General features: G+C 41.1%; 1 protein-coding gene across 1 annotated transcript in view; it reads left to right on the forward strand.

Annotated features, from left to right (window-relative positions):
• LOC126150978 (MFS-type transporter SLC18B1-like) overlaps positions 1-22,335 on the forward strand; it is a 306,251-nt gene that overhangs the window by 158,946 nt on the left and 124,970 nt on the right. The window contains exon 5 of the mRNA XM_049915911.1: positions 13,817-13,885. Coding sequence (XP_049771868.1) covers positions 13,817-13,885 — 69 coding nt within the window. The remainder of the gene's footprint in view (positions 1-13,816; positions 13,886-22,335) is intronic.

Genomic DNA, 22,335 nt, shown 5'->3' on the forward strand with positions numbered 1-22,335 from the left:
GTGTCAATTCCCTCAAGAACTGCTTTAGACTTTAGTCAAGTCTATACCATGTCACGTTGCGGCACTTCTACGTGCTTGTGGGAGCCCTATGCAATGTTAGTCATGTGTACCAGTTTCTTTGGCTCTTCAGTGTAAGATTAAAATGTTTTTCATGTACTCAAATGAAAATTAAATCAGTCATCACAAATGTAATTGTGCATTTGCTGTGGATCTTAAACAATGTACATTCTAATTAATTAGTGATGGATTGTTCCAGTCTTGCAAAATTCTAATTGAGTTTTTTACTTATTTAATTTTACCATCCAGATAATTGTATTGTAGGTAGGATATTGGAGTTGGTGAATTTTGGTGTAGAAACTGTAGAGCATTTGCTTTCCTATGCTTTAGATGAACTGAAAAAGTTCAGTGTTGAGAAAGTGGCAATAGGAGTTTTGTCTGAAAACACAAATACCAGTTAAGGAGGAAAACATAGGAATTCTGTTATTATCAATTAAGAGAAAAGACTGAAAATAAATTAATAGATAAAGAATGATGTGGCCCTGCTCATACTGGACACATTGCCCCGCACATAACTGTCAACTGTGAGTGATGACAGGAAATGAAGGCAGGGTGGATGGCAAGAGGGTAGGGACAGTGTGGGATAGACAGATATCATAGGTGCTGAAGCAGCCATTAAGATCAAACATGTTGCGCCCAGGAGTGTGTCTGCTACTGGGTGATCAATTCAGTTTCATGGTGGTCATTCCTTGGCGTGGACAGGTGGTTGGTGGTCATGCCCACATAAAAAGCTGTGCACAAATTGCAGCAGAGCTACTATATTATATGGTTACTATCACATCTAGTCCTGCCCTTGGTAAGTTACAATATGTTTATGACTGATGGGTGCATTAAAGTTTCTTGCGCCTTTCCCTAGCAGTTCCTCTATGCTTGGAACACGGTATCATCTGTGAAGTGTAGGTTGTTTAACTGATTTCGATTAATTTTCATCATTTTTCCTTCCAGTTGGCTCTTGGACATTGCCATATCCAACACAGCTGTAAAGAGATTTGGCAATATTGGGTCTACTTGCTTTACACTTTTTACTATAAACAATTATTCAGTGGGCTTCTCAGTGGTGATGAATAATTGTTGACACCCTGTAAATGTTGTGGATCACCCTCGTTCTGTTAGCGCCTCTATGATTTCTGTATGGCAGACTGAAGCAGATGTCTTTATTAAATTCAACAACTGCATTTACATCTACATGTACATACATACTGTGCAAGCTGCTGTAAGGTGCATGGTAGTGGTTACCCTGTACCATTACTAGTCGTTTCCTTTCCAGTTCCACTTACAGATAGAGCAAAGGAAAAATGACTGTCTATATGCCTCCGTATGGTCCCTAATTTCTTCTATCGTACGTTTTATGTTTGTGGTCCTTACACAAAATGCATGTTGGTGGGGGTAGAATCGTTCTGCAGTCAGCTTCAGAGGCCAGTTCTCTAAATCTTCTTAATAGTATTCCTCAAAAAGAATGTTACCTTCCCTCCAGAGATTCCCATTTGAGTTTCTGAAGCGTCTTCATGACACATGCATATTTTTCAAACCTAGCGGTAACATATCTAGCAGCATGTATCTGAATTGCTTCAACATCTTCCTTTAATCGGACCTGGTGCAGATCGCAAACACTCGAGCAGTATTCAAGAATAGGTCACGGCAATGTCCTATATGCAGTCTCCTCCACAGATGAACCATACTTTCTTAAAATTCTCCCAATAAGCTGAAGTCAACCATTTGCCTTCCGTACCACAATCCTCACATGCTCATTCCACGTCACATCACTCTGGAATGCTATGCACAGATATTGAAATGGCATGACTGTGTCAAGTGGGACACTACTAATGCTGTATCTGAACATTACAGGATTGTTTCTCCTACTCACCTGCATTAACCTACATTTTTCTACATTTATAATTAGCTGCCATTCAACACACCAACTAGAAATTTTGTTTAAGTCATCTTGCATTATCCTATAGTATCTCACTTTTGACACCTTGCCATACACCACGGCATCATGAGCAAACAACTGCAGATTGCTGCCCACCCTGTCTGCCAGATCATTTATGTATATAGAGAATAACAGCAGTCCTATCACATTTCTCTGGGATACTCCTGAGAAGACTCTTGTCTGTGATGAACATTAGCTGTTGAGGATGAAATACTCGGTTCTGTTATTTAATAAGTCTTTGAGCCACTCACATATCTAGAAACCTATACTGTATGTTCGTACCTTCATCAACAGTCTGCAGTGGAGTACCATGTTACATGCTTTTTGGAACTCTAGAAATATGAAATGTGCATGTTGACCTCCATTCATAGTTGCAGTATATCATGCAAGAAGAGGGCCAGATGAGTTACACATGAGCAGTGCTTTCTAACATTGTGTTGATTTATGGACATAAGCTGTTCAGTTTCTAGAAAATGTATTAAATTCAGACTCAGAATATGTTCTAGAATTTAAACAACTGCAATGTTAGCCACCCCAAGTGGAAAATGTACTTTGTTGGTTCTCTATGGTTTTCTTATTTTGAGTGTTGTAAACTGATGCTAAAGTGTTTATTTTTTGTATGCTAGTGTAGAAGGTGTCAAATTCAGCTAAGTAAAAAGTCTATGCATTTCACACATTTACTTTCATATTTAAGCCGACTTTTGGATTTTTCATTGTGAGGGACTGCTTATGCCCAGTAGATTCAATTTGGAATACTATATTATAACATGTTGCTATTCTTCATATTGTGATGTGCCATTCAGAATTTATGCTATGTCATTAACTTTAAGCCAAATTTGTGGCAACAGTGCCTTCATTCAAAAACACTTATTCTATAATTTTATTACATATTTATATGATGAAAGGTATGTTATTTAAACCCACAATTGTGTATTCTGTAAACTTTGGCATCAATATCTTTTGAGAAAATCATCTCCCTTTATTGCAGTGTAAGTATTTGTGTGTTTAATGCAATATTTCCACTTTTTTTGCTCTGACCTGTTTCTTCTAGGTCATTGTTTGAAGGTTTGCAGTGGCATTGTAAGTATAGCTTTTATCAATGACAGTGTTGTGATATGATGTTTTGCGCCTACTACAACTATCATATCGTATTGCATTTAGTTTCCTTATTGCATTTAGATTCCCATTTCTACATCTACATCTACATCTACATCTACATCTACATGATTACCCTGCAATTCACATTTAAGTGCTTGGCAGAGGGTTCATCGAACCACAATCATACTATTTCCCTACCATTCCACTCCCGAACAGCACACGGGAAAAACGAACACCTAAACCTTTCTGTTCGAGCTCTGACTTCTCTTATTTTATTTTGATGATCATTCCTACCTATGTAGGTTGGGCTCAACAAAATATTTTCGCATTCGGAAGAGAAAGTTGGTGACTGAAATTTCGTAAATCGATCTCGCCGCGAAGAAAAACGTCTTTGCTTTAACGACTTCCATCCCAACTCTTGTATCATATCTGCTACACTCTCTCCCCTATTACGTGATAATACAAAATGAGCTGCTCTTTTTTGCACCCTTTCGATGTCCTCCATCAATCCCACCTGGTAAGGATCCCACGCGGCGCAACAATATTCTAACAGAGGACGAACGAGTGTAGTGTAAGCTGTCTCTTTAGTGGACCTGTTGCATCTTCTAAGTGTCCTGCCAATGAAACGCAACCTTTGGCTCGCCTTCCTCACAATATTATCTATGTGGTCTTTCCAACTGAAGTTGGTTGTAATTTTTACATCCAGGTACTTAGTTGAATTGACAGCCTTGAGAATTGTACTATTTATCGAGTAATCAAATTCCGACGGATTTCTTTTGGAACTCATCTGGATCACCTCACACTTTGTGTTATTTAGCGTTAACTGCCACCTGCCACACAATACAGCAATCTTTTCTAAATCGCTTTGCAACTGATACTGGTCTTTGGATGGCCTTACTAGACGGTAAATTACAGCATCATCTGCGAACAACCTAAGAGAACTGCTCAGATTATCACCCAGGTCAGTTATATAGATCAGGAACAGCAGAGGTCCCAGGATGCTTCCCTGGGGAACATCTGATATCACTTCAGTTTTACTCGATGATTTGCCGTCTATTACTACGAGCTGCGACCTTCCTGACAGGAAATCACGAATCCAGTTACACAACTGAGATGATACCCCATAGGCCTGCAGCTTGATTGGAAGTCACTTGTGAGGAATGGTGTCAAAAGCTTTCTGGAAATCTAGAAATACGGAATCAACTTGAGATCCCCTGTCGATAGCGGCCATTACTTCGTGCGAATAAAGAGCTAGCTGCGTTGCGCAAGAATGATGTTTTCTGAAACCATGCTGATTACGTATCAATAGATCATTCCCTTTGAGGTGATTCATAATGTTTGAATACAGTATATGCTCCAAAACCCTACTGCAAACCGACGTCAATGATATATAGGTCTGTAGTTCGATGGATTACTCCTACTACCCTTCTTAAACACTGGTGTGACCTGCGCAATTTTCCAAGCTGTAGGTACAGATCTATCAATGAGCGAGCAGTTGTATATGATTGCTAAGTAGGGAGCTATTGTGTCAGCGTAATCTGAAAGGAACCTAATCAGTATACAATCTGGACCTGAAGACTTGCCCGTATCAAGTGATTTGAGTTGCTTCGCAACCCCTAAGGTATCTACTTCTAAGAAACTCATGCTAGCAGCTGTTCGTGTTTCAAATTCTGGAATACTCCATTCATCTTCCCTGGTGAAGGAATTTTGGAAAACTGCGTTCAATAACTCCGCTTTAGCAGCACAGTCGTCGGTAACAGTACCATCGGCACTGCGCAGCGAAGGTATTGACTGCGTCTTGCCGCTTGTGTACTTTACATACGACCAGAATTTCTTCGGATTTTCTACCAAATTTCGAGACAATGTTTCGTTGTGGAACCTATTAAAGGCATCTCGCATTGAAGTCTATGCCAAATTTCACGTGTCTGTAAATTTTAGCCAATTTTCAGGATTTCGCCTTCTTCTGAACTTCGCATGCTTTTTCCGTTGCCTCTGCAACAGCGTTCGGACCTGTTTTGTGTACCATATGGGATCAGTTCCATCTCTTACCAATTTATGAGGTATGAATCTCTCAATTGCTGTTGCTACTATAGCTTTGAATTTGAGCCACATCTCCTTTACATATGCATAGTCAGTTTGGAAGGAATGGAGATTGTCTCTTAGGAAGGCTTTTAGTGACACTTTATCCGCTTTTTTAAATAAAATTATTTTGCGTTTGTTTCTGGTGGATTTGGAAGAAACGGTATTGAGCCTAGCTACAACGACCTTGTGATCACTAATCCCTGTATCAGTCATGATGCTCTCTATTAGCTCTGGATTGTTTGTGGCTAAGAGGTCAAGTGTGTTTTCACAACCATTTACAATTCGCGTGGGTTCATGGACTAACTGCTCGAAATAATTTTCGGAGAAAGCATTTAGGACAATCTCAGAAGATGTTTTCTGCCTACCACCGGTTTTGAACAAATATTTTTGCCAACATATCAAGGGAAGGTTGAAGTCCCCACCAACTATAATTGTATGAGTGGGGTATTTATTTGTTACGAGACTCAAATTTTCTCTGAACTGTTCAGCAACTATATCATCATAGTTTGGGGGGTCGGTAGAAGGAGCCAATTATTAACTTAGTTCGGCTGTTAAGTATAACCTCCACCCATACCAATTCGCACGGAGTATCTACTTCGACTTCACTACAAGATAAACCACTACTGACAGACACAAACACTCCGCCACCAATTCTGCCTAATCTATCTTTCCTGAACACCATCTGAGACTTAGTAAAAATTTCTGCAGAACTTATTTCAGGCTTTAGCCAGCTTTCTGTACCTATAACGATTTCAGCTTCTGTGCTTTCTATTAGCGCTTGAAGCTCAGGGACTTTCCCAGTACAACTACAACAGTTTACAACTGCAATTCCGACTGTTCCTTGATCCAAGCACGTCCTGTATTTGCCATGCACCCTTTGAGATTGCAACCCACCCTGTACTTTCCCAAGGCCTTCTAACCTAAAAAACCGCCCAGTCCACGCCACATAGCCTCCGCTACCCATGTAGCCGCCAGCTGAGTGTAGTGTTCAACTACAGTGTCAACCACTGTTTACAATACTGCTACATAATCTGTTATTGAGCATAACCTTAACAAGAGATTGAGATACAAAGTTAGTGTCATGTAACCAGTAAGTTTTATCCCAGGTCTTTCTCTTAGTGTTTGAACTTGGGCATTGTAGCTTCAGATCTTAAACAGAACTTTCAGTCATTGTAATGTGATAAACATTGAAATTAAATAATATCAGTGAGGATAATTTAAGGTTGATTTGTAGTGTTCAGATAAATACTGCATCAGTTAAAATACATCTATAATGTGAATAATGTTCTCAGGCATGGTACAAATTAGTTGCTTTTCATAAGCAGCAGGAAATCAGTTTAGTTGCTCTTCATAAGCAGCTGGAAATCAGTGTGGTTGCTGCTGAGTAGTAGAAAGCTGTATGGAATGGGTGTGTTGGATGAAATTCCAAGAGTCTTGTATCAGAGATTCTCAAGGTACCTCAAGTACTGTCCCCTTCAATGGATACTTTACGGGATCTATCATCACTCGTTCACTTGATTGTGAGCAGCATGTCAGTGGTAGGTCTAGAAGCCCTGTACAGTGGGATCAGGAACCAAAGAGACATAGTGATATACACCCGTCCCCATAACCAGTAACTTTGAAGTGCTGAAACTGACACTAAGTCAGCAAGGCACACTTTAGATGCTGGGAAGCCTGCTGTGACCATTGTCAGGGGGAGGCAAACACAAAAAACTAGGACTCTGTTAATTGTCAGTAGTTCAAACATATAGTGAATAATGGTACCCCATAAGGGAGTGGCAGAAAGTGATGGGAAGGATCAAGGGGTTAAAATCCTTGCTATATCTCTGAGTCGCTGGATACTGTTGAACACATCAGAGAACAGATGAGAAACAATGATGATGCAAGGTGGGAAGACTGCCTGTGGTTGGGACTCCTACCCATGCCGGAGTGCACAGGGCAGTTGAATGGTGGACCCGACACAACAAGAGCAAGACAATATTAATCTAGGCTACAACAAAATGGATAAACGTTTGACACAACACTGTCAACATATCATGTATGAGCCACAATCCAAATTAAGACCAGGGAGAAAACCAAAACAAAGCGAAGTTATGGCAAGTAGTCAGTAGTACAGCGGAAACAGCAACAAATGCTATCAAGTGAAGTACACAACTGACTGAGTGGTCGAGGCACAGCGGTATTTATGCCGACCAGAAGGGACACTATTGGCCAGTGTATTCATGTGGTGAGATGGTGCCGCACCCACTAGGTAAGAGCATCACTGTGGTGACACTCCCCTCTATTGGCCATCAAGATCCATTTGTTCCAGCAGCATTCAATTTCAGTGTGGCCTGATACCAGATCCCTCCCACCTGAAACTGGTGCATATGAGTGGAAATTCCCCAGACAATGTCATGGAATGTGAAACAAAGGTAGGGGCAAAGGTACAGTCAAATCAACTGTAGGCTGTGGGGAGGAAGTGCATTCGGCAGTGTCCATTGGAATATTGCTGGAGATGGGCATTCCAGGGGGAACCAAAGATCCGCAGGGAGCCAGAGGGGAGGGCCAAGGCAACAACGGGATGTCAGCAGTAGCTGGCCGGGGCTCTGGCTATAGTATTAAATTGGCACCAGATGGTGGTAGAAGAAGGGGATGTGTGTGTGTGTGTGGGGGGGGGGGGGATGCTTGTGTTTGAGGCCTATGCTTATTGTGGTGAAGGCACTTGATCTCCTTCTGTGTTTGGATTGCAATAACTCATTGCCTGTGGATGGGCACTACCGTTGCTGGTGTCCAAGGCTCAGCATTCCCATAGGAGCATGCCCGCACCGCCATGCAAGGGGTGTAACGTCCGGAGGGATGCGACCGAGGTTTTGGTGGCGATGGTGCCGACAGATGAAATAAGGTCCAAGGATGGCGACCATGGAGGAGCTCTGCAGGGCTATGATTGATAATTGGTGTGGTGTAATATGTGCTGAAAAATAAGGTAAGGGCTGCTATAGTGGTGAAGGATTCAATAGCCTTCTTCATCTGCTGCTTAAAAGTCCAGATCAGACGCTCAACATCACGATGGAAAGAAGTGTGGAACAAAGGGCCACAGATGAGTTTGATGTCATTGGCAGCACAGAAGATCCATAATTAGAGATCTGCAATTAGAGAGAACTGTGCCTCAAAAAGGTAGACATGAAATTTCTTGACTGCGAACACTATTACCAAGGCCTCCTTTTCGATCTGTGAATAGTTGTGCTTTGCCAGGGTCAGGGTCTTGGAGGCATATGCAATAGTCTGTTTGGAACTGTCACTGTTCCTGTGTGCCAAGATTGCTCCAGTAACATAGGTAGATGAATTGGTGGTGACAACCAATGGGCAGTCAGGAAAAAAGGGTGTGAGGCAGGGTGTGGATGTCAGCATAGTTTTCAAGTTGACAGAAGCCTGGTTGCAGGCACGGTCCAGGTGTAAGGGACCCCCTTTTTCTGCAGTTGATTGAGAGGTTGTGCAATGTGGGCCACCTGGAGTAAGAATGTACTATAATAGTTGAGCTTTCCCAGAAACACTTATAATTCAGGTAAGTTGGTTGGGTGAGGTAAAGAAGTGATAGCAGCAACGTTCTCGTTGGTAGGCCAGATTCCCTCTTTGGAGAGCCAGGGCCCAAGTACTCCACTCCTGGCAGAAAAAAATCTGTACTTCTCCAAATGACAACACTGGTCTGTGTCCCTCAGGGCCGTGAACAGGGTGCAGAGTTTTTCCTAATGCTCCTGGTGGGAAGATTCTGTGGCAATAAGGCAATAATATCATTCAGATAATTGAACAAGCCAGAATATTCTGTATCAACTATGCCAGAAATTGCTGGAATATTGAAGGGACTGAGGAAATGCCAGAGGGAAGTCACTTCTACAACCCCAACCAGTTTATTGAGGAAATCTCCTTGCCAGGGAATAGAATAGATTTTTACCTGTGAGTGAGCATTGATGGTCATCTCGAAATTCCCAGGAGACCCATTCAGCTTCCAGGTTATTACCAGGGGCATGGCACATGCACTAGATTTGACACGTTCGACAACAGAGTTCCTGCTTCATGGCAACCCACAAGGCCACTGGAATCAATGTGGCATGTTAAAAACATGGAGTGGCATCCAGCCAAATGGTGATGTGAACCTGAAAGTCTGAAGCACACACCAAATGCAGTTGAAAGAGAGATGAAAACTTCATGCAGAGGTTGTTCAGTTTCCGAAAAAGGACCACCGTGAAAACATCCCCTGACTTTGTATGAGATAGAAAATTCAAATTCCTTGAAGTCTTCAAGGTCATCTGTTGGTAGCCAACAGATGGTTGATGACAAAGAATATCCAAAGGCAGGTAACATATTTGTAAGTTGTTGCAGTTGAGAACTGCCTGTGAAGAGGAATCACACTGTCACAATAGGCCACCATATTGGGGGAGGATGTTACCAATATAGGTGAACACATTCAGACATATCACCCAATTGATCAAATGGACAATGTCTGCAGTGTTCAACTGCAAGCAGATGTCCAGGTGAGACATAAGAAGCATGAGAAATAATTTCTGCATGAAAGGGTCACACTGGAAGACAACTGTCTGCCGTACATATACTGTGTTCTAGTGTGGTTGTGGCGTCGGGAGGGGCTGGGTCATGCGACTGTGGCATACTGAGCAGAGGTGCCCAATCTTGCCACAGCACGTAGAGGAACTCCAGCAATCTGGACAGTCTGCTTTGGAGGGAGAGGAAAAACACTCGGGGCATAAAGGGAGCGGCCTCCATAGCTGTCATTGAGGGGTGACTGAAGGCTCAGAAGTGATAGAGACATAGGACAAAAAGGAATCATGATGTTGTTGCAACCTGGCTGTCATCGTAAATGACATGCAATGAGTCATTTGTTAGCTGACTGCACAATTTCAAATGAATGAGTGATGCGCAAGATGTCCTCTAATGATGGGTCATCCAGTTTCAGTGCCACTGTGCGAACCTCTGGGTCAGGTGCCAGTTGAACCCCTACATCACAAATCAAGGAATCAGTGTAGCAAGCCTTACATTTTCGACTAAGTCCTTGTAAGTCCGTGACCAACACGCAGTATGACTGCCCCAGCTGTTTATGGTATTGATGAAATTCTAGCCTGTAGGTAACCACATGGTACCACTGGGAATAATAATTAGTCAGCAGAGTGTACGTCTCCTGAAAGGAGAGATCAATGGAGTCAGACAGAGGTGCCAATTTTCGGAGAAGAAAAAATGTGTCTGGCAATGCCCAAGACAGAAAGAGTGACCACTGCAGTGAATCATCCATGACTTGAAACACCATGAAATGTTGCTTTAGATGATGCAAATACGTGTCCCAGTCCTCCGTAGCATCATTGAAAGGAGAAAAGGACAGAGGCCAGAATATGGTCACTGTGGCGCAGCGGCCTCCTGCACGTGGTGTTTGCCCACCAAGAGCAGAAGCGACTTTTGTAACAAGTCCATCTTTATCTGCTACTGATGCATTCCGGTTGCTATATCCATGAATAGCTGGATACCGGTACACATGTCAAAAAAGAGAGAGAGAGAGAGAGAGAGAGAGAGAGAGAGAGAGAGAGAGAGAAATGATGAAGCAATTCAGGAAGACTGCCTGAAGTCAGGATTCAAACCCACCGGAGTCAAGCAACAGGGCAGATGAACAGTGGACCTGACACAATAATAGCAAGACAATAACAATTTAGGCTACAAGAAAATGCAACAAACTTTCGACACAACACTGTTAATAGATCATTTATGAGCCACAATTCAAAGTGACTCTAGAGAGAAAACTAATATCAAAGTGAAGTCATTGGTGAGTACTCAGTAGTATGGTGGAGATAGTAACAAATGCTATCAGGCAATGTACATGACTGACTGAACAGTTGAGGTGCAGCGGTATTTATACTGGCTGTGGGGGACACTATTTGTTTGTGTATTTGCAGGGTAAGATGGTGGTGCATTCATTAACAAGTGCAGCACTGTGGCGACACTGCCCTCTACCAGCCATCGAGATCCATTTGCTCCAGTGGGCATTAATCTTCCATGTGGTCCAATACCAGAATCTTGATGATCAAATGCTGCAGCATTTGCAACAAACTCCCAGAGTTTGAAGCAGTCATGAAAAGCAGTGGAGCTTAAGTAATACTAGGCACAGAAAGGTGGCTAATACCTGAAAGAGACAGCAGTGAAGATTTTGGAATAAAGTGTGTATCAAAAGGATAAACACCCAGGAAATGGAGGGTGACTTTATTGTAGAAGTCAAGAAACTAAAGTCCGCTGAGATAGACATGGATGATGCATATGAAATTGTTTGGACAAAGTTCAGTATTGAGGGTGAGCCTAAGCTTGTGATTGTATGTTTCTGTTGATCACCACACTCATACTCTGATATAACTGGAAGACTTAGGGAAAATATCAGTTCACTAGTACAAATGTTACCCAATCATACTGTCATCACTGGAGGAGACTTGAGTCATCTAACAATCAATTTGGAAAATTACAGTATTGTAAGTGGTGGGTGTGACAAGGTATCCTGCAGAACATTTTCTTTGAAAACTATCTAGAACAGATAATAATTTGGAAACTCACTCATGATGGAAACACAGACTTATCTTCTTTGATGATTAACATATAGAAATTGAATGAATCATGAAGCAGCTATCAGGTCTTCTTTTGCTTGTTCCTCATTCCCGCAGTTACACAGGGTCGGCAGGGTTAATCGGATTTGGCAAGCCGAGTTGAAGGGTTGACCTAATGCCCTCCCTTCCTACCACCACCTCATAACCTCCGCCCCCCCCCCCCCCCCCCCCAGGACAGGACTGAATTAGTGTACCCCAACTGTATGCAACTAGTATAATCCATGAAATAGTGCTGATGTGTTCAGATGTCTGTGAGCCGTGTAAGTGAGGCGGGACATGGGGATCAGCCTGGTATTTACCTAGTGGGATATGGAAAACCACTTAAAAACCACATCGAGACCGGTCGTCACACTGGCCTTCGTCGTTAATCCGCCGGGCGGATTCAATCCAGGACCGGCGCGCCTACCAGAGTCCAGGAAGCACTCTCGGCTAACCTGGTGGGGTGAAGCAGCTATCAATTATGAAAATTACAAATGGCAGCTGAAAGAAGCAGTAAGACTTACATATTCAGTAATTCTGATAAAGAGGCAGTCATGTCATATCTCAAAGAAGGACTCGGAACATTTACCTCTGGACAAGTGCGTGCAGAAGACTGTGACTCAAGTTTCAAAAGAATAGAGAGTGAGAGCTGGATAGATATATACATAGTATGTAATGGCAGGGACCCTTCATGTCTCACAAAACTCAAAAATTCTGATCCTGTGTAAAAATGTAGTGACAACATAGTTAGTGCCCATACAGTAATGAATGAGACACAGGTTGTTGTTGATGGTAGCAAAGCAAAAGCAGAAATACTGAATTCTGTTTTTAAGCACTCCTTTGCTAAGGAAGATACTGAAGTACTTCCGCAGTTTACTTCTTGCACCGCTACAAGGATTGTGATGTAGACACTAGTGTCATTGGAGCTGAAAACAGCTTAAATCATAAAATTAATCAACACTCCAAGGCTTGATGGAATCCCTGTTGTATTCTGTATAGAATTTGTTGGTGTTTTAGCTCCTATTTTAACAAGAATCTACCATAGATCTGTTGAATAAAAAATTGTGGCCAGTGGTTGGAAAAAGGCACAGATCACACCCACCTACAAGAAGGGTAGTATAAGTGACTCAAAAAACTACAATCCTCTCTCACTGGCATTCATTGCAGAATCCTAGAATATATTCTGAGCTGAAACATAATAAGTTATTTCAAACTGAATGACCTTGTCCATGCCATCCAGTTTAAGCCTGTAAACATTGATCATGTAAAACCCTTTAAGTTTTAGTGCCTCGCCGGCAACTGTGGCCAAGCGGTTCTAGGTGCTTCAGTCCAGAACCAAGCTGATGCTATGGTCTCAGGTTTGAATCCTGCCTCGGGCATGGCTGTTGTGTGATGTCCTTAGATTAGTTAGGTTTAATAAGTTCTAAGTCTAGGGGACTGATATCAGACCTCAGATGTTAAGTCCCATAGTGCCTAGAGCCATTTGAACCATTTCTGTATCTCAACTATGGAGTCACCATGACCTCCTATTCACTGACATTTCGTACTTTGACTGGAACTGCTGGTATGTCAGGGTCATCTGCTATTGCTGGTAGTTCCTTCATTTCTTTCGATTTTTTATGTATACTAGGGTAAAACTTGCAGATTTACTGAACTACTACTTCTCTCTGTTACATATGTGTTGTTATCAACTGCTATTAATTGTTTCCTGTATATCATCTGCAGCTCCTTAACCTTTTTTCAGATTTTATGCTTAGCTTGCTTTATAGATTTTTCATAGTGTTTCCTGATGCCATCTTTCATTTCCATATTTTATCAGACCAGGCAATATTTCACTTGCAGTTGACACTGTTAATACACAATCACACGAAATGTGTAATGACAACATTAAAAGATGTTTGTATAATAGTATACCATCTTAAATATGTACCTTAGCTTTATGTTAGATGAAATAACAGGAGTCTGTTTTCCACACTATAATGTGTTCTAACCACTGGCAAGATACCTGTAGTATAAACATATGTGCTTATTTCTGTTTCAGGGCATCCTGGAGACATTTGTTGGGATGGGGATGAGCATAGGGCCAGCAGTTGGTGGACTTTTATACTCTGTAAGTTCATTAGCTGTGCCACATAAACATTTTTTTTTTCATGAAAATTCTGTTTTGAATGATATCAAATATTGAAAGACTCAATGATGTAATTGAATTTTTATGTTACCTTTCCATCCTTCTCCATGGATTAAAAATATAAAGAAATGTCTGTTACATGCTGTGCATTATAAGGTACTAATTTTAATCATTATTATAAATTACTCCAGTTTATTAGCTGATAGGCTGAACTTGGTGGGAACATGAATTTCCTTGGTGCTTCATTTCACAAGAGCTCCACGTGGAAACTTGTGGTTGTAGCAGTCTTCAGTACTGCAAGCAGTGGCTTTATTCTAGCTATTATGTCCGAGCTGGGACAAGGTCCTGTTGTTGTCTGTATGTCTAGTTCAATCTTACCCTCATCTTTAGCCAATGGAATCGTTCATGCTTTGCAAAATATCGGGCTTGCATTGTGCTTTCAGGAAGTGTGGGCCTTAAAGTCAACTGCATTCACCCACCACACACAGTTCAAACAGTGACATGAATTGCATGCAAAGTGAATGGCTTCACATGGTACTGACAAATTGATGGAATGCATTTCATGATGTACAAAACATCTGAAGTTATGAGTTGATGCCAAATATGTTCTTGACTAATGTTCTATTAGTTATAACTAAAAATGACAGTGTTTGAGACACCTGTTAGGTCTCACATGACCTAAGAGCAACTCTGCACAGTGGCCATTTGCCCACAACACTGAAATCATTTCACTGAGCAAGAGAGCACCCACACTATGTAGACTGGTTAATACGAGGCGTGTTACCGAGCGAGGTGGCGCAGTGGTTAGACATTGGACTCGCATTCGGGAGGACGACGGTTCAATCCCGCGTCCGGCCATCCTGATTTAGGTTTTCCGTGATTTCCCTAAATCACTCCAGGCAAATGCCGGGATGGTTCCTCTGAAAGGGCACGGCCGTCTTCCTTCCCCATCCTTCCTTAATCCGATGAGACCGATGACCTCGCTGTCTGGTCTCCTTCCCCAAAACAACCCAACAACGAGGCGTGTTTTTTAAGTAAGTATCATTTTGAAATAAAAAAAAAATATGTGCTAAGATATCTCAATAATTTTATTTTTAGATGAAAGCCTGTACCTTAATCTACACACTGATGACATTACAGTCTGATTCTTCCTTGTTTACATTGTGTACTGAGTGTTTAAGATGCCTCCGATAATCGTGAGTCCTGTCGACTGTGAAGTATGGGCTGTTATAAGATTTCTTAGTGCTAAAGGCCTAAAAGCAATCAGTATTCATCATGAGATCTGTGCAGTTTATGGAGAAAACATTATGAGTGATGGAATGGTAAGAAAGTGAGTGAGAGCATTTAAAGATCGCCACACAAATGTGCATGATGAACAATGGAGTGGGCGTCCTTTGGTCGTTAATGAAAGTTTGGTGCAGGAAGTGGACAATAAGGTGAGAGAAAACAGATGCTATACAATTTACTCCTTGTGGGATGAATTTTCTAATGTTTCTCATAGTGTTTTGTATGGCATTGTGACCGAGCACTTGAATTACCGAAAATTGTGCGCACGTCGGGTACCGAAAATGTTGACGGGTGTGCACAAAACCAAACATTTAGGCAGTGCATTGACTTTCCTTGAGCAGTACCACAATGACGGTGATTATTTCTTAAGCCAAATTGTTACTGGTGATGAAACATGGGTGGCCTACGTCACACCAGAATCAAAGCAATAGTCTTTGGAAGTTGAGCAAGGGCATCGTTTTGCTGCAAGACAATGCCCGTCTGCATGTGGCGAATCAGACCAAAGATCCCATCACATCTTTTCGATGGGAAACTCTAGATCATCCTTCGTACAGCCCCAATCTTGCGCCCACTGACTACCATCTGTTTCTGCAGTTGAAGGAACACCTGGGCAGTCAGCATCTTCAAGATGATGACGAAATCAAAACAGTGGTGATGCAGTGGTTAACAAGTCAGGCAGCAGACTTCTATGAGGAGGATATTCAAAAACTGATACAACGTTATGACAAGTGCTTCAATATTGATGGAAATTATGTAGAAAAGTAGATTAAGATACAGGCTTTCATGTGAAAATAAAATTATTGAGATATCTTAGCATGTCTTTTTTAATTTCAAAATGGTACTTACTTAAAAAGCGCTCCTCGTAACGGAGATTGATGCACTAATATCAAAAAGGTAAACCACCTGAATGTTTAGCACTGTTGTATGTAAGAAAATTTTATATTGTACCAGCACATGATCTCTGCCTGAAATTTTGTTATTTTGTAAGACTGGGACTGCTACAGCATGCTAATGCAGTGTGAACTCTACCTAAACAATTATAATACTTGTTTTCACAATGTGGACATTCCTATGTGGAAAGCATTGGAAAATGATCCAGGTAAATTTGAAACAATGAGTTTCATTGCAAATAATGCCTGGTACTAGCCCAGGACTGCTGAGAATGTGTTTAGGTGGCCATTGCTGAGTGGAATTTGTTTACCACTGTAGAACCTGTGTTGGCAATTTGCTGCACTGCATCACTATGCCTCTGGGCCATGTGTGAAAAGTCAATGTCTGCTCAAAAATTGTCCCATGTGACAGTTAAAATGCTCTTGTAATATAGATCCAAACGTAGAATTTGAAGCACTGCATTCAGGGTGGGATCAGACTGTTTTTAATCTTGTATGTGGATGTCCTCATCGGGACTAAGTGAATCACTGTATCATTTACTAGATAAACTTTCTGTGTACAACTTACCAACCTCCCATGTGAATTTACATTTTTGATTCAATGCCTGCAAATCAGTAATCCAAGATGTGTAATGTGATGTGTCCGACTAACAGTGTTGTAACTGTTCTAACCTTGTCATTATGACATGTATTTTGTTGGAAAAATGATCAGCTAATAACAAGAACATGCCATACAATGGCAAGAAAGATGGACTGGACAATGGATCTAACTTTTGATTGAAGGAATATGACTGTAGATTCATGGACAGCAAAAAGGCTTGTTAGTAATCTGTACACATAATATTAAATGCCTGAAAGGGCATTGTGATAGTTTTTTGACAGACTTCCCAATCTTCGTGATTCTGGTTTAGTTGTTGCAGCCAAAGCTCCAGAAATTTTGCATCTGTTCTAGGGCATGGTGAAGCAAAACTGGGACATCATCATCGCTTTAACGCTCACTTAAGACCAACAACGTTTATTGAACATAATTAACTTCCGTAACAACAGAATAAAATTATCTGTTAGTTCATGGAACCAATAATAACAAATCTTGATGGAAAGTAATGTAAGCCAGATAGAAATAAATATGCAGTAGTTCCTACTTGAATCTGATGTAAGTCCAAGTACTAATAATTCACTATGCATACATATTAGAAGTCTGATATTAAGGAATGTATACAAGAAAAAACAGAACACCTTGAATGACTAGAGATAGGATGTTCATATTCACAGGACATGTAAATTGGTGTGTCCTGCACAAACGATTAGCATTTCGGTCACCTTGGTGTAGCATGTGTCCTGATGCCAGCTAGGCACAGGGTATGCCATGGGCACTGATAACTTGTTCTATGTGTGATGGCATTGGTGTGATAAGCCACAAATGGTGTCATGTGGTATAGCTATCCATGCTGCATTTACCTGGTTCCCAAGTTCATCTTTGGTGGTTGGCATTGGATCACAGCACTGCACCTGTCTTTTCGCCATATCCCACACATTTTTGATTGGCAACAAGTCTGGTGATGTGGCAGACCAGGGCAAAAGGCTAACAGCTGATGACACCAAGGAGGCACATGTTTGTGCAGCAACATGTGGTCATGCATAGTCTTGTTGAAAAATGGTGTCGGGGGTGTTGTGTAGAAAGGGTATGGCTACTGGTCATAGGACGTCATTCACATAGGTAACACTGGTCACAGTGTCCTGGACATGCACCAACTATGGTTTGTGGCTGTACTCAGTGAAGTTGTTTCATACACCATTGCCATCTAGCATGTTTCTGCACATTTGTCGAAGGTAGGCAGAGAAATGGATGACGCGCACATAACCAGTGCCATAATAAAAGGCAAAGGACTGTCATCCCTGATAGTGTGCCATGTGTTCCACTGTTCCACTAGAGCTGAGGAAGATGCTGATTGTCCTGCAGTGTCATTCAGATAAGGTGTCAATCTCCTCGGGCGCCCAGTCTGTCTTGTGACCTAACACATCCCAATGTGCTCTACGGCCTACCGTGAACCATTTTGCAATATTTTGAAATATTTCATCCCACATGAGTAGCAGTTTCCCAGATTGGTGCATCACATTCTCTCATGCCAATAAAGCGCCCTCTTTCAAAGTCACTCATTTGACGGTGTGATTTGTGCATACATCTGTGAGGCATCCTGCACATCTGCTCAAGTCACACTGATCTATTACCTTCAGATTATAGCAACGCTAATGTACGTATCCTGTGTGAATGTCATATCTCTAGTCATTCAGGGTGTTCTGTTTTTTCTCAACACGAATGTGCTATGTCACATAAGTATGAATCAGTCCTGGTAAACAGCATTAGCAGTCACAATTTCACTTGTGGAGGCAAAGTCAGCTAACAGTAACTGAGAGACAGCATACTGCTGGGTGGCCATATATTAGCCATTATGGAAGACCACATGATTGGCCTGCAATATCAGCAGTTTTACCAGCGCATGTACATGGTTGATATTACACATATTAATATGCGCATATCTTCCATTTGTTTGTCTGGCAGGATGGTTAAAAAAGTAATGTTAGGAATTCAGTTTCTAAGGCTCATGTTACTAATGAGTGAAATTTTACATAGCATGGTGCAGGTACAAAAGTAGCTGGGATATTCCATATCACCAAAACATTTCTCAGTATCCCTAAAGATAGATTTAAATCATAAAATCCAGACAGACAAAGAAGGAATACATATTTATGGAACATTTGGCAGTCACGAAAAAATAAGGAAACACCAAAAATGCAACACGTTACCATGCCTAATACAGTGTAGAAAACTGGTTGGTATTGAAAACAGCTTCCATTCATGTCAAAATGAGTAAATACAGGCACTGTATGGGTTTCCAAGGAATCTTACACCATTCTTCTGGAAAAAGTTCAGGTAACAATGATAGCGTGCATAGTGATCATGCACCCTTCTCTTCAAAGTAGATCACAAAGGCTCAATAAATACTGAGATTGGGTGACTGTAGTGGCAAGGGGATGTGCTCACAAAACTCAACCTGGATTATGTGAATAGGGGCCTTGTCCTCTTCGAACACAGTAGAATACCATGATAACAGCTGCCCAAATTATCACTGAACACCTGCCATGTTTCACTCTTTGGATATAAACTTGGAAACAGTGTAAGACAAGACTCATCTGACCAAATCAAATTCTTCTATTGCTCTATAGCACAGGTTTTATGGCTTTGGCATCATGTTTCCATGTTTCAAGGGTTTCCATCAGTTATGAGTCATTTTGGAATTCAAGCTCACCCTCCAATTTCTTGTTTCTGGGGCTCCCTTTGTGTTGTTTTGGTGGTGACAGTCATGCAAGTGTGACATTCAGTTCTGCAGTGACTTTTACAGCTGTTGTCCTCTTATCTTTACTCACAGTACTCTCCAGTGATTGATGATCACCCAACACAGTTTTTTCCACATCATGACTTAGCAGGTGACATACTTCCAGTTTTCCTGTATGTGGTATAAATCTCTGTTACATGTCTCATAAAATACCAGACACTTTGGCTACCTCGTTTATGGAAGCATTCATCATATGAGCACCAAGAATCTACCCATATTCAAATTCACTTGCTCCGACATAATGCACTCACAGCTACACAGACTGACACTGGACATTGCACAGAGGGCGTTCATGGTCAAACACAGTAGCACAACCTGCAAGCTTGGGGAACAACTGCATTCAAGTGCAAGTGTGCATCTCTCATGGTGTTTCCATATTTTTGTCCAACCTCTGATCCACCTTCATTTTGCTGATGATAATTTTCTGTTTGTTTTTCAGGGTATACGAAGTGTATGTAAAGCTTAATAGGACAAGCTTGAAAGTAGTCTGAAATCAATTATGATAACACTGAAATAATTAATAATACGTACATTGAAAAGAAAACAGTAAAAATTAACAATGAAGTCTTAGAAAAAGTTGGTGGGTTTTGGTTACGGCAGCTTCAGGCAACAACTGGATGGGTGACAAAAGAAATAATCAGAAGAATAAATGTGACCTGGAAAATTTTGGTAAACTAAATAGGGTTTTCCAAACTGAACTTCCAGATTGTCTTAATATGAAAACTTTGCAGCCAGTGTCTATAATCAGTTTTGAATTATCAGAATAATACATGGGCTTCTGATGCAAAAGCCACTCAAAAACTGAGAGTTGTCCATTGAAGAAAGGAGATGTGCTTGTTGGGAATTATTAGGAAAAACAAGTAAACAAATAAGTGCCTCAGGGAGTACGTAAATGTAATCTAACAAAGTGAATTGGAGGTGTGTAGGACGTGTAGCGAGGAGAATGGGTGGGAAATTGACCAAGTAAGTTCTATGCTGGATTCTAAGAGATAAGAAAAAACTGGGACAATGCCCTGTTGGAAAGTGTGTGGATGTTACTGGTAAACATGCAGGAGTGCAATGAAGATCACCATGTGCGGTGGAGGTCTTGAAGATGAGATTCACTCTCAGGCCACCGCTGTTTTAGGAACTGTTCGCTGTGGACAACAATTTAATAGGACACATTTCTACAATGGTACCAAGAGAGAGAGAGAGAGAGAGAGAGAGAACATAGATTTCAACCAGTCTGTTGTGTGGTTGCTAACCTTCTGATAGAATGCAGTCTTTTGCCAAACAAAAGCAAAGACATATTCTGAGATACTGTAGTACAAGGCGGTGCCCAAGAAGAATGTGGAATGTCAAATTAGTTGCTGAACTGGAATGAAATATTTATGGAGTCTCACAAAGGCTCATATTATGCTGTTTTGAACAAGTGACAATGGCTTTTCTCCACCGGAGGTAGACATTGGTGGCCACAAACTGAGTGAAGCACAGTGTGTAAAATTACATGAAATCCACACATGAATAAACCTATCAAAAATCTAAGTTAATTGTGTTACCCCCTTGCAGGCATCTCTCATTGTGTTGACCTATGCTAAATGTGTTGGTTCATTCTGCATGTTTTTAGATCCTGTTATCTTATGGAATTATCTTTGACATCAGTTCACCTAAAGTAAATAAAATGTTTATTCAGTGGAAGTGAACACTAAGAATATTGTGTGAAGTATGTAACCATATATCTTGCAAAAGCATTTCGAAGGACCTTGGGATTCTTACACTGATTTCCCAATACATTTACTCCTTAAATATTTTTTTGTTGCTGATAGTAAAAACCTGTTTCAACTGAACTGTGATGTATACAGTCACAATACAAGGCACAGAAATAATATTCATGGAGATTTGGCCTTTTGAAATGTGTACGGAAGAGAGTTATGAACACTGATGTTAAGATATTCGAAAGTAAATATGAAGCCACTAATAGGAGCTTCTTTAAACCCAGCTACTTTTTTCTAATTTACTCTATTAATTTTAGATGGCAAAAGTGTGAATAGCATTAAACAATACAGTGATAGTTTATTGTCAATACAGTATACAAGATAAGTTTCTATGATGTCTTTGTCATACACTGATCAGTCAGAACATTATGACCACCTACCTACTATCGAAATAAACCCATCTGGGCGATTGTAGTATCACCTGGTGGTGAATGGCTGCTAGTCAGACACAAGTACAGTGCATGTAGTATCAGAGAGCATGCTGCCCATCTGTAGAATGGGGAAGACAAGCGAAGTAACTCAGTTTGGCTGAGATCAGATTGTGATGGCCCAGAGGCTCAACACAAGCATTTTTGAAACTGCAAGACATGTCAGGTGTTTGAGGAGTGCTGTGGTGAGTTTCTTCAACATATGGTCAACCACGTCCAGTGTGTACTGGCAGATGCTGAGCTGAGCAGATGCAAGAACACCAGTAGCCGCAGCAGCAGTTGTCTGATAAACAGTAACTTAATTTTTCTCTGTGTGCTCCTGTAAAGAAGTAAATGACACCTGTGTATTTTACTGTGTAGACTAAGTGGTTAGCAGAGTTACAGCCAGATTCAAGACTTCCTTGCAGATAGAACTCACCACATTGCTCTTAATGGAACAAAATCAGCAGATGTAAAGGTAATTTCTGTAGTACCCCAAGGAATTGTGATAGGACAGTTACCATTTATATAAATGTTCTAGTAGGAAGCGTCAGATGCCCTTTAAGGCTGTTCACAGATGATGCGATAGTCTATAACAAAGTGGCAATGCCAGAAGATAGTAATAGTTTGCAGAATGACCTCTAGAGAACTGATAAATGGTGCAGGCTTTGGCAGTTGACCCTGCATGTAAATAAATTT

The sequence above is a fragment of the Schistocerca cancellata genome, chromosome 2 (genome assembly GCF_023864275.1).
Source record: "Schistocerca cancellata isolate TAMUIC-IGC-003103 chromosome 2, iqSchCanc2.1, whole genome shotgun sequence".
In the NCBI taxonomy this organism is placed as follows: Eukaryota; Metazoa; Arthropoda; class Insecta; order Orthoptera; family Acrididae; genus Schistocerca; species Schistocerca cancellata.